General features: G+C 37.1%; 1 protein-coding gene across 7 annotated transcripts in view; it reads right to left on the bottom strand.

Moving 5' to 3' along the window:
* Positions 1–15220, bottom strand: part of NME8 (NME/NM23 family member 8) — a 31363-nt gene that overhangs the window by 1153 nt on the left and 14990 nt on the right. For 6 of the 7 annotated variants that reach the window (XM_039521758.1, XM_039521757.1, XM_039521762.1 and 3 more), the window contains 9 exons: positions 14369–14435; positions 10919–10995; positions 9479–9571; positions 7445–7605; positions 6273–6451; positions 3775–3919; positions 2678–2785; positions 1134–1285; positions 61–205 (listed from right to left, as the gene is read on the bottom strand). In XM_039521758.1, coding sequence (XP_039377692.1) covers positions 61–205; positions 1134–1285; positions 2678–2785; positions 3775–3919; positions 6273–6451; positions 7445–7605; positions 9479–9571; positions 10919–10995; positions 14369–14435 — 1127 coding nt within the window. The remainder of the gene's footprint in view (positions 1–60; positions 206–1133; positions 1286–2677; positions 2786–3774; positions 3920–6272; positions 6452–7444; positions 7606–9478; positions 9572–10918; positions 10996–14368; positions 14436–15220) is intronic. The other variant, XM_039521760.1, reaches the window with a different exon arrangement.

Below are 15220 nucleotides of genomic sequence, written 5' to 3'. Positions count from 1 at the left end.
AAATTCAAAGTTATAACTGCTACATTTACATAGCATGATATTGTAAAATCAGACACTTACTCAGACATATAATTCACTAACTGGTCAAAAAAGGGTTTTCCTTCATGAGCCTTATAAAACTGTGTTGCCATTTCATGGGTGAAATTTGTTTCTTTCATCTGTGATACAATAAAGCCAGCATTTGTAACCTTCTGCATAATGTCATCTAGGAGAAAAAAATAAATTGGTCTTAATTTTTAACATTATTTTAAACACATGTAGAAATGATAACCTTGAAAAATCCCAGAAATTGCTAGATTTGTTTTCTGGCAAATTCATGTAATTATGTCTATTAACATGCTATTTATAATACAGAACAATCAGGAGTGAGATCTTGAACAGAAAAAGTGACATAAAAAGTATGAATTACTATTAACAATAACAAAAAAATTCATCCTATTATCTCTCATTGGATAGTTGGAATGTAACATCACACACCAGCTGGCCTGGTAAAATTAAACTGCATAGTTCCAAGAAGGGAAAAGTGAGATTCATAGAAACGAATGGGGATATATAAAAATCAAAATAACCACTAGAGCTGTTACTATAAAACAGAGAATGTTTCTAATAAGGGGGTGGGGTCCTAGATGAAGAGGTAAAAACAATGGCAGTAGCAAGTTTAGGAAGACTCAACTCCATTTTTTCATTCTATGATTAAAAAAGGTTATATCCTTTCTTTGATACAGCTTCCTCTTTCTTTCTATATATCTCATAGTAAAATATTAATTCATCACCACCTCCATGGCCTGTGAGAGGAAGGAACCATAGGAAATTTTGGCTAATGAAATGTCAGTAGTGGGGCGGCAGCAAGAATTACTTCATGCCTAAAAGGTTTTTAAATGTTGACAATGCATTTAGGAAAGACAAAAAGAATTGATCTGATATGACTTATTGCAAATTTTATATTGCTAATATTTTGTAGGAATGAGGTCCACAATTATTTTGTAAAAGCAGCAAAGAGTCCTGTGGCACTTTATAGACTAACAGACATATTGGAGCATGAGCTTTTGTGGGTGAATACCCACTTCGTCAGATGCATGAGTTATTTTGGAATGAGATCCACAGGCTTGGTATGCATGTTCTAGAATGTTTACCTTTATGTTCCTTAACAGCGGTGGGTTTGATAACGGCCAAAGTGTGTTCCACGGGAAAGAAGAATTCTAGTTCCTTCTCAGCTTCACCAGGTGAAGCACTGCCATGCAGCTGATTGAGAGGTACACTGTCTACTGCATACTCTGAACGTAAACTAACAATTATTAAAACAACAAGGTAGTTTAGTGACATGACATTTTCATGCATAAGTATCAGAATCCCTATGAATCTCCTAAATTAATGTTAATTCTGAGGGTTGAGATGGTGGACACTGGAGACACAAAGGAGACTTACAAACCTTTTGAAATGAATCGATATATTCTAAACTAATCATTTTGGCTTTCAGTGGGATTTGTGAGCCTAAGTCACTTAAGTGCTTTTGAAAATTCCATTCTTGCCTGCTACCAGCAGTGATTGTTCAACTACTTCAGAATGTTCCTGTGTCCTGTTTATTTATGTGATACTAATGCTATGTTTAGATTATGAACTAGAGATATGATTTTCTGCTCATGTACACATACTTGGGCTAGTTCTCATCAAGCTAGTATAAATATAAATTGCAGCATAGCACGGGTAGTATAGCAGAGCCATACCAAGTACAAACCCTCCTGAAACTGGTGGGTATGTATTTGGCACAGCTCAGCCATGCCTCTGCTGCTACTACCCATGTTACTACAGCTAGGCTGCTATTTATACTCATGCTAGCTTGAGGAGAACTAGTATGAATATGTGAACACAAACAGGGAATAGCACCCCTAACTTGTAGCACAGATGTAACCTAAGACACTGGACTTGGAAGGTTAATTGCAGTTTTACCTACTGTTAGCTATAAATAATCCTTAGTGCAATTTTTAAACTATTCACTAATTCCCATTATGATCACTAATAAGAGGTCTTACTAAATGATAAACAGTACCACTGCTGTAGATGAATGAATGTCTTAATAGCACAACAGTTACTGAAAACAATGTTACAAACACTATCTTAAATACCTAACATAATTATTGATGAGATATTTACAAGAAATTATTTGATTACAAAAGGAAATTGAGCCATAAATAAAACACTATACTTCCACAAAGGCACCCAAATTTCATTTAGCTAAGACACAGAACACTTTTCAAAGAGGAGAATAAGTAAAACAGAAAACATTTTCAAGCAGATATATCATCCAGAGTAATATATAATCAATGAACAGTTGAAAATAGAAAATAATTAGCTGTCAGCTGTGTAAATCACAGAAATAAATCAAACTGATCATTATGACTCAAGAGATCCCTCTCTTCTCTTCAAAACCTTGCAATGTTCTTTTTTAATTTGAATGTTCAACTATGTTTACTAGCCATGTGTTGTTTTTCTAAATCCAATTGATGCTGTATGTGCTACACTATATAATCAAGAAAATCATAAAAACTTTCAGAAACATATATCACTTTTCAGATGACAACATTATAGTTACACTGGTTACAATGTGGTCTAAATTTATATGCAGATTATGGACATATATTGCAGATTATGAATCATGTATCGCTATTACAAATATTACCTGGCTGGACTTTTCTCCTTAGCCTCTTCAAGAGTCTTTGGGCCTAGTAAATCTCTCCAGTGTTGTACAGCATTTTCTCGTATTAATGCAAGTGCAAGGGTTGGACCACTGTTAAATGAGATGACTAGTAGTAAAAAAGCAATTGAAAAACACCCCTAAAATATCTCTCAAAATAATTTGATTAAATTCAGTGTAGTCAGGGTACAGGTGTCTTGATATTGGAGAGATTTAAAATCCAATATACATTTAAAAAGCTGAAGTTCCGGTGAATTTTTTATATTTTTGGGCAGAGGTGTGCGGTATTGGGTGAAGGTAATTTAAATGAACAAACTACTGAACAGTGCCATTAGATGCAGGGAGTGTCATCAACTTATATATCAGGGGTGAAATCTTGGCCTCATTGAAGTCAATTGGAGTTTTGCCATTAACTTCTATGGAGCCAGGATTTTCCCCCAGATCACCAGACTAGGACCACAGAGAATGTTGTGAAGATGTTGTGAAGAAGCATCTTGGACAAATTCTTTCGACATTGTAATTGCTTCTGCCTGAAATGACTGTTGTCACTTTGCTTGAGGGAAAATTTTCACTGCGGTGACAGCCACACCCACTTACCATGCTCTGTTGACAACAGGAGGATGAGTGATATTTGTCAGATGTTTAGAGGGAAAATAAAAGTGAGTAGAGGAGGGTTAATGTGCTGAATTACAACAATTGTTGTTGTTTTTATATACTGTTCATTAAAACACTTTTGATTTTTCAAATACTGTTTGTGCCATGACTTACTTTCTTGGGATCTAATTATTCCCCATATTTATAGTGAAATTCAGAAACCTACCTATTCTTAAAGTTTGGAGATAGTCAGCTACAGTGGGTGGGGCCATTCCTTGAGTGAATTCCATCACAAGGTAGCTAGCTTCTGGATAGTATGTCTGATGTACCTGTGAATATTCTTATTATCCATAAAACTCATTTCACTCATACTGAACCCCTGGACTCAACTGTATCTTGTGGCAATGAGTTATACAGGTTAATTATGCATTGTGAAAAATATTGCTTCCATTTGTTAGTTCCAACTTGTTGCCTTTCAATTAATGTACCTTGTCATGTGTTCTAGAAGGGTTGGGAAAAAATCTTCATTTTCATGTTCCTTGTAAAACTGGCGTGCTTGTTCTTCTGTTAGAACTATTTCTTTCTGCATTGCTATTGTAAAGCCATCATCCTTAATCCTTTTCAGAATAGAATCTACATATAAAACATTGAAATAGTGCTGCATTGTCATAATTTAGTTTATTTTATACTTATTATATTTCTATATTATAGTTTATCCAGTCATTTCATTATAAAGTTTTCCAAAAGAGTTAACTTGTTCATTTTGGAATATGAAAACTATAATTCATAACAACTGGTATAGAGGTCTAATAATCATTTGCTTGGATGCTCAGTGAGAAGTTTGCCTTTTTAAAATCATCCTTAAGGAAGGAAAGAATGTCAGAGAAGTCACATTTAATTTGATTTAGTTCTCTGTCTTTGAAGGTTCTGAAGATGTCACTGACTAATATATAGGAAAGGTAGACTGCTTATGCATATGTAGCGTGCAATTTCTTAAAAACCCTTCTACACACATTCCTTCTCAAGAGCAAAACCTAACCAACAAGCAGCATGACCCAATTCATCATGAGGTCATCAAAGTCATGAGTTTGAAGAATGTGGATTTAGGTACCTAACTTTCGACATTCAAGTTTGATAGCTGCTGCTAACTAGCTGTTTTTTTGTTTTTTTTTAAAGCAAATAACATTTTAAAATCATGGATTTCTCAGTTATAACTGATTTTCACTTATTATTGTTGTTTGTTTTTCACTGAACCTCTTTTTTTACCTGCAGCTGTTTTGGTGAATGGCAGAGATGGTAGGGCACCGCGTAGCTCAAAGTACACCTGTCCTGGATCAGAATGATTGTTCACTGCTACCAGGGCTGGCTCTACTGTTTTCACTGCCCCAAGCAGCGTGCCGAATTGCCACCGTGGACTGCAGGGGCAATCCGTGTGCCTTTAGGGCGGCACATGCGTTTCTGCGGCGGTGGCAATTGGGCGGCAGCTTCTGACTTCAGCTGGAAGACAGAAGCTGTGCCTCCGCGGACAGCTAAACATAGAAGCTGCTGCCAAATTGCCACCGCCGCGGAAACGCGTATGCCGCCTTAACGGCACAAGAACTGCCCCCACCATCCGCGGCGGCAATTTGGCGCGCTGCTTGGGGGCAAAAACACAGGGACTGCCGCCCCTTGCAGACTGCTGCCCCAAGCACCTGCTTGGAATGCTGGTGCCTGGAGCCAGCCCTGACTGCTACAGTATTAAAAGTCATCCTTATCAGAGAGACACTCATATTGGGCTTCTAATTCTCAAATACCACTGGCAGATAATATGTCCATAAGTAAGTTACAAATATCACTTACAGAAACTTTATCCAGTCAAATGAGCGTTAGTCACTTGGAGTTTCAATGAGTTTGCTGATGGAAATACAAATGTTAATACTATAGCACTGATTATTCCAGCTGACTTCCACTCAATCAGAAAATCACAAAAATACTCAGAATACATTGGGAAAAATTGGGTTGGGACTGTGGATCTGCCATGTCAATAAACTTGAGGAACTATAATTCAGTGTCAAGTACCCATTTTTTCCGCTCCAGAAACGTCAGTACAGATTCTCATTCTGAAATATTAATGAGCATTACAGCCCCCACCAAGGATGGTTCAGGAGTTCTAACAGAAGACATAATTATGACTGCGTTCTGTGACTATTCTTGCAAGTTAGCACTATTTGACATGAGCAAAGGTGGCAGAATCAGGCCCTATATAAGGACATCAAAACTGCTCTCCCAGTTGCATGAGAACTAGATGTCAAATCAAGAAAGTAATGCCATGTAAATGTCAGAAGAGTGCTCAAAGTAGTACTCTTTCAAATCTATGTAATAGACATTATTCAAGCTAGCCGTAAAAGTTGCCTTGGACCTGGCAGAGAATGGTCAACCACTCAGAGACAGTGATACTAGCTAAACTGTTTCAGCAGAAAGCATTACTCATTTAAATATGTTTTAAATGCAATTAGATCTCTTATTGATTTTTCTAGAAACCACAATTATATCCCAGAAAGGGGGTCTATAGAGGCAATTTTTGAAGAACTGATCTAGGAAATAAAATGATATTCACATAAAAGTATGTAAAAACAGAATAGAATGAACAAATTGTATGTTTCTGATATACAGTTCTGTCAACTTAATGCTGAGCACAGAAAATAATTTGAAGACAGCATGGTCTAGTGTGTAGAACACTGGACTGGAGGCCTGGATTCTGTTCCTGGCTCTACTACTGGCCTGCTGGGTGACCTGGGACAAATCAGTTCATCTCTCTCTGTTTCTCCATCTGCCAAATGGGGATAATTATATTGACCTACTTTGCAAAGCACTTTGATATTTATTGGAGAAAAGCGCTATATAAAAACTAGGTATTATTTATTAAAAGATACCAGGATTTTTGAAATCCAAAATATAAGGCCTTCTTTGTGTACTGAAGGTGAAAAATGTAGTTATGATCACTTACTTCGTCTTTCCTTTAATAGAGAAGGTCTAATTAAGGCCAATGTTTTTTCAGCATTATGGCTGGTCTTCTTTTTACCAAAATCTGGGAAAAAGAAGGCAAGTTGCCTGCTAGCATCTTCTACACTGTCTTCCACATCACATAAATTTAACAAATTCTCGGATTCCAAAACTTCTTGCAAGCTAATAAGAGACAAATAATACATCTAAATTAATGTATCCTTTATATTCATTTACTATTTTACACAAATGTATCAATAATTGACTTGCTGGAAAAATATATTTTAATACTTTAGTAAAACATATAAGACTATAATGCCAGTTACTTTGATTATGATTCTGCATTCCAACAAAACCCAGCAGTTCTAAGGAATGAAGATACTGTCCATTCCTAACAGAGTATTAGTTAATTGCCGTATCATACCATAAGTACTTTGAAAGAGAAATCTCAGTTATGCAATGTTTTTACTTGTCTACCTTTGAATAGCCTCGGTGCATTTCACTGGACAAAATTAACACTGACAGTTTCTAAAGAAGGATTGATGAGGGGATCATGCTTTATACACCTAAAGAATGATCTTTGAAAACACGGCACTATAGAAATTCTTTGAAAAAGAAATAATTTTTATTGTGACATGTTTATAATTGTGAGGATCACCTATATGTGATCACTCTAATATTATCATGTCAGACCAAAATTTATCCAGGGAAGGCTACTGCAGCTGTAAATCAAAAAGACAAAAGAATAATGACTGGTTCTTTCTAACAGTATCTTTACATGACCATGTCAGTACAGGGTCATATAATTAGACTGAATTGGGTCAGTGCAGGTACATATAATGAGACTGTGATAGGACTGTGCAGGTTGCACCACCCTTTAGTGTGCCTAGCCCACTCTGCAAGGCAATTTGTGGGGGAGGGGGGAAATCTATGGCCCATTGTTGTCCTCTTCCTCAGGAATGCACTGATAGGACAGTTCCTGCACTTCCACAAGTGCTGAGACTGCAGTTGTGATGGGTGGTTGTGTGGCCCACACATGGTTAGGGAGACTTGCTTACTCACCGCATCTGCAAAGCTGTGCATATAAGGGCATGTGACAATATGGCTCTCAATATTTTTTATTATTTCTCATATAACTTCATAAAACATAAGTGTCATTTGAATTTTTCCAGTTACCTGTTTGGCTTTTCAGGCTGAGGCTCTGCAGGCATATACTCCTCTGATCTACTTAGTTCTTTCCACTGAGGAACAGTATCAGTTACTTCCTTTGGTTTAGAAACTATCAGAATATGGGATGGTCCACCAGTCATGAATGTAACAAAATCTTCAAAATCAGGCTAAAAAACACAATTTCTCACCTATATACTACAAAGAGAACTGTTTGACCTTATCACCAGAAATCAAACTACACATGTGTTGTATAACTTACTCCCATCCCACTATTGTTTTTACAATCACAATATAAAATTCTATTTGAAATATATTCTAAGATCTTGTGCTAAGTCCATTTTAGTTCAAGTGAGAAAACAGTAATATAAAATATGTCCCAGCCTTTACAGTAAATATAAGATCTTGAGATAACTGAAATTATAGTACTGCATGCAACTTGTGTGCCACATGTTTCTCCCAACCTAATGTACCAATAACTCAGAAGTAAGATCAAATGTGATGCTTACTGTATATTGGACTGAGGCACATGATGTAAAGCAACAAAATATACTGCATTTCCTGACATGATTTTTAAAGTTCTGTAAATTAGGCAAGTAGTCTATGACTGCATTCCTGATTTTCAGAACATTCTCAGGCACTTACTTCTTTGTCTGTTCTTTTCTCCTCTTTAGTCTTGGCCTTCATCCACACAGAGAGATACGTTCATGGGAAGCAACCTCCTTCTTTATAACTTGGAGTCACTTTTCCACCAGTGCTGGAATTTTCTTCATTCCCTCTAAGCCCCCCATTTACTTCACTGCAAATCTTTCTTTAAACCCTTTCTCTTTGCTTTAACATATGATTTAGTCTTTCGCTTGCCAACATTTCCCGTCCCTTAACTTACATAATATATTTCTCCTTTCATACTAACAGGATAGTAAGCAAGAATATTTATTTGTATTTTATTGTTTTTAATGTGTAGTTTTTCTTTTTTCATATTCTGATTCATCTCTATACATTATTTTACCTTTCAGATTTTATGAACATATTGTAAGGACACTCAATTCTACAGTTATTCTTCTCTTGGTGTAAAACATTTTGGAATATGGTAGTTTGCATGATAGACATATAAAAATAAATTAAATGAAAGTGAATAGAAAAATATATTTGGTACTATACAATACATAAAGTGTGTCTCTACACTGAAAAGTAATTGCAAACAAACTCAGTGATTTCAAGAGTAAATTTGCTCCATCAACAAATAATAAGAAGTTTTATCTAACTGCCAGTCCTACACACACAACCCGGTATCTGAAAGTCAAGTTGTGTTCTTTCTGATTCATTCAAAATCCCCATTATAAAGATTCTACAGGCCAAAATCTGCTCTCAATGAAACCGCAGCAACTCTATTGTCTTCAAATTCTATCTTGAGTTGCACCTATGTAATCTCATCATTTTCAATAGGATTGCACATTTGTAAATGAGGGCTCTATTTGGCCTGTAGAATAGATAGAATTCTACATTCTGAAACAGTTTAAGTACACAAAGTATAAATAAGTGTGAATTTTCACACTCATTTTTCAGAGTAAAATCACACTTTGAGAATAACAAGGAAATAACTGATTTCCCACAGTTCACAGACCCTCTGAACTAATATATAAATACTCTAAAAACCAACAACAATACATATATATATATACAACACTTATGTATAGCTGTTGCTGTTTAGAGTGTTTACCTTATGTTATTCTTACTATTCCACTGTAGGCTAATGAGTTGGTTGTGTTAGGGAAAATGGCCCTCTATTGCTTCAGTGTGTACCAAGGATTGTATGTTATTCCATTGTTATTTAAACGCAATATTGGAATACTAACAACCACAGGCATCGCACAGGAGCTGAACTGGAAAACCAAATCAAAGAAGATTTTGTTTTATTTTATTTTCTCTCTGTCATAAATAAGTTTAATTAACTGGAATCAATTACATTTTATACACGTTTTACAAGCCATATAGATGATATTATTATCAATATAGCCACCTATATTTGTGTAACCTTTTTACCTGTTCTATATTGTGACTGTAGAAATCTCTAACTTGCTCTTCAGTTAATGTCTTCTCCTCTTCTGCCGCAATGCCAAAGCCAGCTTCTGTAATCTTCAATTACAGAGCAGCCACCAGGTTCAGCAGCGTTTGAGGGAGACACAGAGGAAATCAGCAATATTAGTTTGTTTACATATTTTTGCCATGATTCTAAAAACTGACTGATTTTGCTGCAGAATCTTAAATGAAGTAATAAGAAATATCACAATATAGTAACTTCTTCATTCAGCCCAACTAAATTTCCAGCTTTTCAAAGTACTGCACTGTTTTCAAGTGTGACACCCATTAAAATAAAGAAGCCTTTTGTTACACATTATGTACCTCAATATACAGATTTTATGAAAATCTCTTCTATTTGTAAAACATGTTTTACCATTATTGATTCCAGTAGTGCAAATAAAGCAAAGCTATGGGAAGGCAGCAAATAATCAGTCCTAATGACTGATAGTAAAATCTTCATTATGCAGAAGTCAGTCATGTACCTATAAAGTATTTGTACATACGTAGGAGAGATTGGTCTACTGCCATTATAAAGTAGATACTAACTTTTTATTATAGTGTACTTGCTTTTTGGTTTTAGTATGCAGAAATAACATGAGTATCTATTTTTTTTTAAATTCCCACTAGCATGGCAGAAATATGTATTCGTGGAGTAGGCATACACTGATATGATCTATATCACCATGTGTACTCACTGCACAGCAAACACTATATGTGTGTATGTCCACAAATCAACACTTCTGGAATTGAAATGAGCATTTCTCCAGTACTATGTTCTGGAGGCAGAAATGATATCTCCTTAATCAAATGTCATGTCTGCCTATGGATCTAAATTGTTACCAGTGTATACCCTGTGACTTTACTTTCCCATAAGCATGAGCTTATGCATGTCTGCGGACATTCACACACATATGTAAAGAATTGGCTAATTTGAGCTGGTTTATTTGTATGTCTAGAATTTTGAAAGATACTGCTGTGGCAAAGAAAATATTTTCCAAACTTGTACAATTATTTTCTGTGACTCATCTGCATTGTCCCAGAATTGATGGTTAACTCTCACCCCTGCCATCAAATGCAGAAAAAATAAGAAACTGTTGGGAGGTTGTGTAAGCATCTTATCACGCTTCAGTTGGAATACTTGTGTGATAATCAATGATCTGCATAGTATACTTCAGTACATACCTCATTTAGTAACATAAAATATGTTAAAGAGCGTCAACTTGAAAATCATATTGCTCCAGCCACAACCATTTTATGTTTGTCAGTTTTACAGAATAAATACAGTATTAGCAGATCTGGCTGTACAGTTTTGTCCTAAATTAATATCCAATTATACTCCCATTTCCCTATCTTGGCACTTAACCAAACACGATGGCTGGGGGGGTTAAAAATGTTGTTTACCTTTTGTTTAATTTCTTCTACTCTTCCATCTGCATTGGCATCAGGTTTTATAATTGCAACAGTGTATATGACTCCTTCTATAGGAAAAGGAAGAATACATATGCATATTTATAAATATATTTACTGAAATATATATACAGGCTAATTAACTTTCTGTACTTACAACCTGAGCTCTCCATAGTCTTCCTTTTAATAGATTACTAATTTTGGATTCTGCTCACCAAGACATAGGGTCCTGGGAACCAATAGCAAAAGAGGTTCAAATGTGGATTATAAACCTCTGTACACAAATCACACACTGAGATGCAATCCTCTTCCCAACTGCTCAGACTTTAATACTACAACTTTGAAAGCAGAGATAAGGGAGGGTGAGTGTGTATATATATATATATATATATATATATATGAAGTAGATCCATTAAGAGAAAGGAGAACTACTTATCTATAAGTGGAGTTCTCCCTGCACATACAGATCTGCCTCAGCAGACTCACATACCTCAGTATTGCAAATCCTAGAATCATTTACAACTATAAATGCTTGTGGAGTTCAACATTCAAAACAAGATTATAAAGCGCTCAGTTTCATTCTGTTATCTGTAAGGGAAAAGACTCTGAAAAAAGCCAGGAAAGGGCAGGTAAGTGAGAATCTGCAGAGGAAAGATACTTGCATAACACCATTTAGAGGTAAATAGACTTCATTTTTTTAAGTTTTAATTTTATGTTTGAGGTTAACAGCTGATGGTCTGGCCCACAGTTGGCACTTGGGAAAGTCTCTGACCATTGCACACTTGATCTCCAGCATTGCTATATCATGACATAGTCAATATGGTTCTGCGTCATACTTTCAGGTGACTTCCATGTGTATAAACAGCAAGAGAATTATAAAGAGTAATAACATGAATGGTATGTTCACAGTGGCTAGACTTCTTATCAAAAGGGTTTCCCCAGGATCAAATATTATAAAATGCATGAATGTTACACACAGCTAATAAAACCAGGATGCAAGAGGGCATCACAATTAACAGACAAGTTGTAAAGGCAGCAGATGAGTTTAATTATTTAGGATCATATATATCCAACCAAAGAGGTTGTTCCAGTGAAACTGGAAGAAAAACTAGGGATGACTCACTCAACTATGGCCTCCTTTGTGAAAAACTGTGGCATCTTGAAATGTACAAAGAAAAGCTTATTTTTTTCCATAGTGGTTTATGGATGTGAATGGTGGGATGATAATATTGCTGACAAGAAGAGAACTGAAGCTTTGGAAATGTGGTGCTGGTGAAGATTCTTGTACATCTTTTAGGCATTTGCCTTTTGTCCATGTTAGAAATATTAGTGAAGAGAAGCAGACCCTGATGTCAGAAATCAAGAGATGTAAACTTATGTACTTTGGTCACATTAGGCATAGTGATGGAAATAATCTTGAGAAAGTTGTTATGGAAGGAATGGTGGAGGGTCTTTGTTGACTAGCAAGGAGAGATGCAAGGATCGTGTGTGGCAGATCACTAAAGGTTAGCTGCTGAGTGCTCAAAGTTAGCGATGGAAGAACATGAAAGCTTCCAAAAAATTCTGCTATGTTCAGAGGTGAAAGTAAGCCGGTCCGGTCCGGCATACCGGCAAGACCGCACCGGCTTCCACGGTGGAGATTTAAAGGGTTCTGGGCTCCCTATGGCTGCGGGCAGCCCAGAGCCCTTTGAATCTCGCCTGCGGATCTGGCGGCTGGGCTGGGGCCGGATTTAAAGGGCTCAGAGCTCCTGCGGCTGCGGAGAGCCCAGAGCCCTTTAAATCCCGCCCGCGGCTCCGGGCTGGGGCCGGGATTTAAAGGGCTCAGAGCTCCTGCGGCTGCAGGCAGCCCAGAGCCTTTTGAATCCCGCCAGTGGCTCCGGCGGCCGGGCTGGGGCTGGGCTTTAAAGGGCTCAGAGCTCCCGTGGCTGCGGGCAGCCCAGAGCCCTTTGAATCCCGCCTGCAGCTCTGGCAGCCGGAGCTGTGGTGGGGATTTAAAGGGCCGGGAGCTCTGTGGCGTCCGGAAACCCGGGCCCTTTAATTTGCCCCTGAGCCCCATGGACTCCCAGCCACCTCTGCAGCTGGGAACCCTGGGTTGATTTAAAGGCCCTGTGGCTCCCAGCCACAGCCGGTGCCCCAGGGCTTTTAAATCTTTAGAGGCACCGCCTCTTCTGGTTGAGGCCATGCCTCTTCCGGGTGAGGCCACACACCCCTCAGGACTCTGGCAGTACCGGTAAGTCCTGTAAGTTACTTTCACCCCTGGCTATGTTGTCATTGATATTCAGATATGAATAAATAGATTTACTTAGCCTTCTTTCTTCTTTGAGATTTGCCTTTGCAAAATCCTATTTTGGGCAGAATGACAAGCATTTACAGCCATAGGAGCTAGGGCTGAGGAGTGATAAATTTAATAGAGATTGAAAAGAACTACCTTCCTGAAACAAGCAACTGCCCTAATTCTTGCATGAAAGCTCTGAAGTCACATTTCAATAGTGTTGTTTCCATGAAGAAGAGCTGGACAGACGTGTTAAAGGGCTGGAAATACTGTATCACTGTTAGCCTGCAAATCGCCTTTTTCCCTAGGCCTGTTTTGCTTTTTGCTGATACTGCAGACCTCGCAGATAGTTGGCCTACAACTGCTTGGATTGTAGATGGTGTCTAATTTGACTTTCCTCCTTTCCTCTTTTAAATCTTGTAAACCCAGGGATCTGGTAGTTTTACTCATCTCTTAATTTCTCCATTGGGTCACTAGTTCTATCAGGCGTTAAAACAAGCCTGTGCTCTAAAATTCATGAGCAGTCATTCTGGCTTGCACTTCTTGTGGTAGGCCAGATGTATAAGGGCACCTGTGAACATCTCAGAAAAAAACAATGTAGCTACAGATCTTGCAATTGCTGCACTCATAGTATATTTGGTGACATTTTGTCCTTCACATGTACCGCTAACAAAATTAGACTCCGTTCTGTGAGACTCTGGAGAATACTGTATGCAAAAGGGGGCTCTCATTTGTACCCCAACAAAATTCATACTCTTAGGCCTTTACAAGATGCACAGCTTTTAGGTGCCATGTTGTTCTTGGTCACCATCTTTTACCATAACTTTTCTGTCATAGATGCTATATTAAGTTAGAAGACAATTCAAAGTTCAAATTAAACCCTTTGTTACAGGCATTGAGAGCTCCATTATGTTAAATCTTTATAATTGGATCCAGATCTCAGACATTATAGAAATAATTATAACATAAGCATATCTGTTATTAGTTTGACCATTTTTCGACATTCATATGCACCTGTGTGTGATAATTTGACTCCTTCCACAATAATCTCTCAAGTTACCAAATGAATCAAAGGAAAATTTTATCACTGGACATACTAAATAACTAACAAGATACTTGTTTGAGTTTTTTCTTTGTACTAACAATTTTAAAATAATTAAAATATCATTTACCTTCAAGTTGGCTTTCTTCACTATATACTGCTGATGTTTTCTCTTCTAAAAACACAAGCTCTTCTACCTAAGAAAATTGCAGTTTTCATGTTGTTGTTACTCTGATAAAAATTACTGTGTCAGTATGAAGTTAATATTGAGTCAGTATGGGCCAGCATATAGCCAACTGGGAATCAAGAGACCTGGTTGCCATTCCTGGCTCTGCCAGCGATGTTGAACAAGTCCCTCCTTCGTTCTTTCTCTGCTTCCCCTCTCTGAAAAACTCCCTGCAATGTTAACTTAGTGCAAGATAATACCAACATCAGCATTTAAGCTGCTTCTTTTTCTGCTTCTAAACATTTTTTGCAGATTTTGTGGAACCTAGTGCCAGCCCAGACCTGCAAATCTTCTCTTAAATTAGGGGAAAGCCCTAACACTTTTATACCTTAAAATATGAGAGACTCCTCATTACATTAATTTTAAAGAAACATAAAGATGGACATAACTGTGGAAATTTCCAACCTATTTCTTTGTTAAATGTAGACTATAAAGTAAACACCAAAATTCTAGCAACACAACTAAATTATTTAATTTCAATTATTCACAAAGTTCAAGTGGGTTTTGAAACAGACAGGGCTTGCTGCTGATAACACAAAACAATAATTTATTTAAGTCACCAAGCTCAGCTACCTGTTATCTCTTCAGCAGTTTTATCCCGAGAAGCTAATAATATATTTGATATGGTATAATATTATCTCATACAGCACTAAGAGAATTTAGGTTTGTTCTGATTTTTCTTAACTGAGTTGTAGTCCATTACAATTTCTCTTTTGCATCTATACAGATGAATGGAATTCTTTCACCTGCATTTCA

Source organism: Mauremys reevesii, linkage group 2, assembly GCF_016161935.1.
Source record: "Mauremys reevesii isolate NIE-2019 linkage group 2, ASM1616193v1, whole genome shotgun sequence".
NCBI classification, from domain to species: domain Eukaryota; kingdom Metazoa; phylum Chordata; order Testudines; family Geoemydidae; genus Mauremys; species Mauremys reevesii.
This window is presented reverse-complemented; position numbering and strand designations above follow the sequence as displayed.